General features: G+C 57.6%; 1 protein-coding gene across 1 annotated transcript in view; it reads right to left on the reverse strand.

Moving 5' to 3' along the window:
- The window catches only part of LOC8155342 (proline-rich receptor-like protein kinase PERK1), a 3,358-nt gene extending 2,823 nt beyond the window's left edge, over positions 1 to 535 (reverse strand). The window contains exon 1 of the mRNA XM_002488984.2: positions 32 to 535. Within this exon, the coding sequence (XP_002489029.2) occupies positions 32 to 535 (504 nt within the window). The remainder of the gene's footprint in view (positions 1 to 31) is intronic.
- Positions 536 to 1,043: the final 508 nt, after the last annotated feature.

Raw genomic sequence — 1,043 nt, forward strand, 5'->3', positions numbered from 1 at the left:
GGTAAGGTGAGACACACCGGCAGCAGCGCACCGTCTCCCCGGCCTGGAACGCGCCGAGGCACACGGAGCACGTCGTCGCCGCCTCGTCGCCGCCGCCCGTCACGTTGTGCCTCACCGCCCGGTTGTACGTGAACGACGGGAGGCCCGCCGTAGGGCTTGCGCGGCGTGTGGGGCCATCGCCGTCGTCAACAAGGTCGTCGCTCCGGTGGCGGCGCAGCCAATGTTCGTCGTTGTCCCAGTACTGTGGTTGTGGTGGCGCCTGCGGTCGCGCGGCGAGGGCTGCGGCAGCCGCGGCATTGGCGCGGCTGTTGCGGTACCCTTGGCAGAGGCTGCACACGAAGGAGAGCACGAGAAGGAAGGCACCGACAGAGATGACGACGCCTGCGATGACCCCGCCGGGGGACGTCGCGTTGTTGTCTCTGGGCGCCGGCGAAAACTGCCCATGCCTCGTCGGGGGCGGTGGCGGAGACCACAGAGAGCGCGGCGGCGGCGGCGGAGGAATGAAGGGGAAGCCCGGTGGCAAGTAGACAGCCATGGGTGAAACTTGAAATCAGCTGCGCTGATCCATTGTTAGCAGCTGTTGCCCAGTTGTTGCATGGGTTTTATACTGCAAGCAGGAATTTTGAACAATCCGTGTTGAACGAAACAAATGCGCAGCAACCTGGAAGGCATAAAACCAATACTAATTCCATTATATGCTTCCAGTCTAGAGAGATGCACCAATTCGGAGCTTGAGGTCAAATGGTTAATTGCTGAATCATTGCCAAATGCGCGCCTAGGAGTGCAAAACGATCGACGCACCATATTGGCGCGGTTTTGATTTGTTTAAGTGTGACAGCAACTGGGCCGCCGGCTACGGTACTCTTACGTTTTCAGGGGATCGTTTGAACGTCAAGTTTGTCAATCAAGGTTTGGAGGTTAGTCACATAGAGACAAAAAGAAACATTTGCAGCGAGTGGTGACATTCGATAGTGGGATAGTGGCACTACTGCACAAGCCTTTAGTCACTTGTCCAAAACGAACAATAATCTCGGCCCAATCAA

Source organism: Sorghum bicolor, unplaced genomic scaffold (genome assembly GCF_000003195.3).
Source record: "Sorghum bicolor cultivar BTx623 unplaced genomic scaffold, Sorghum_bicolor_NCBIv3 super_400, whole genome shotgun sequence".
Taxonomy (NCBI): Eukaryota; Viridiplantae; Streptophyta; class Magnoliopsida; order Poales; family Poaceae; genus Sorghum; species Sorghum bicolor.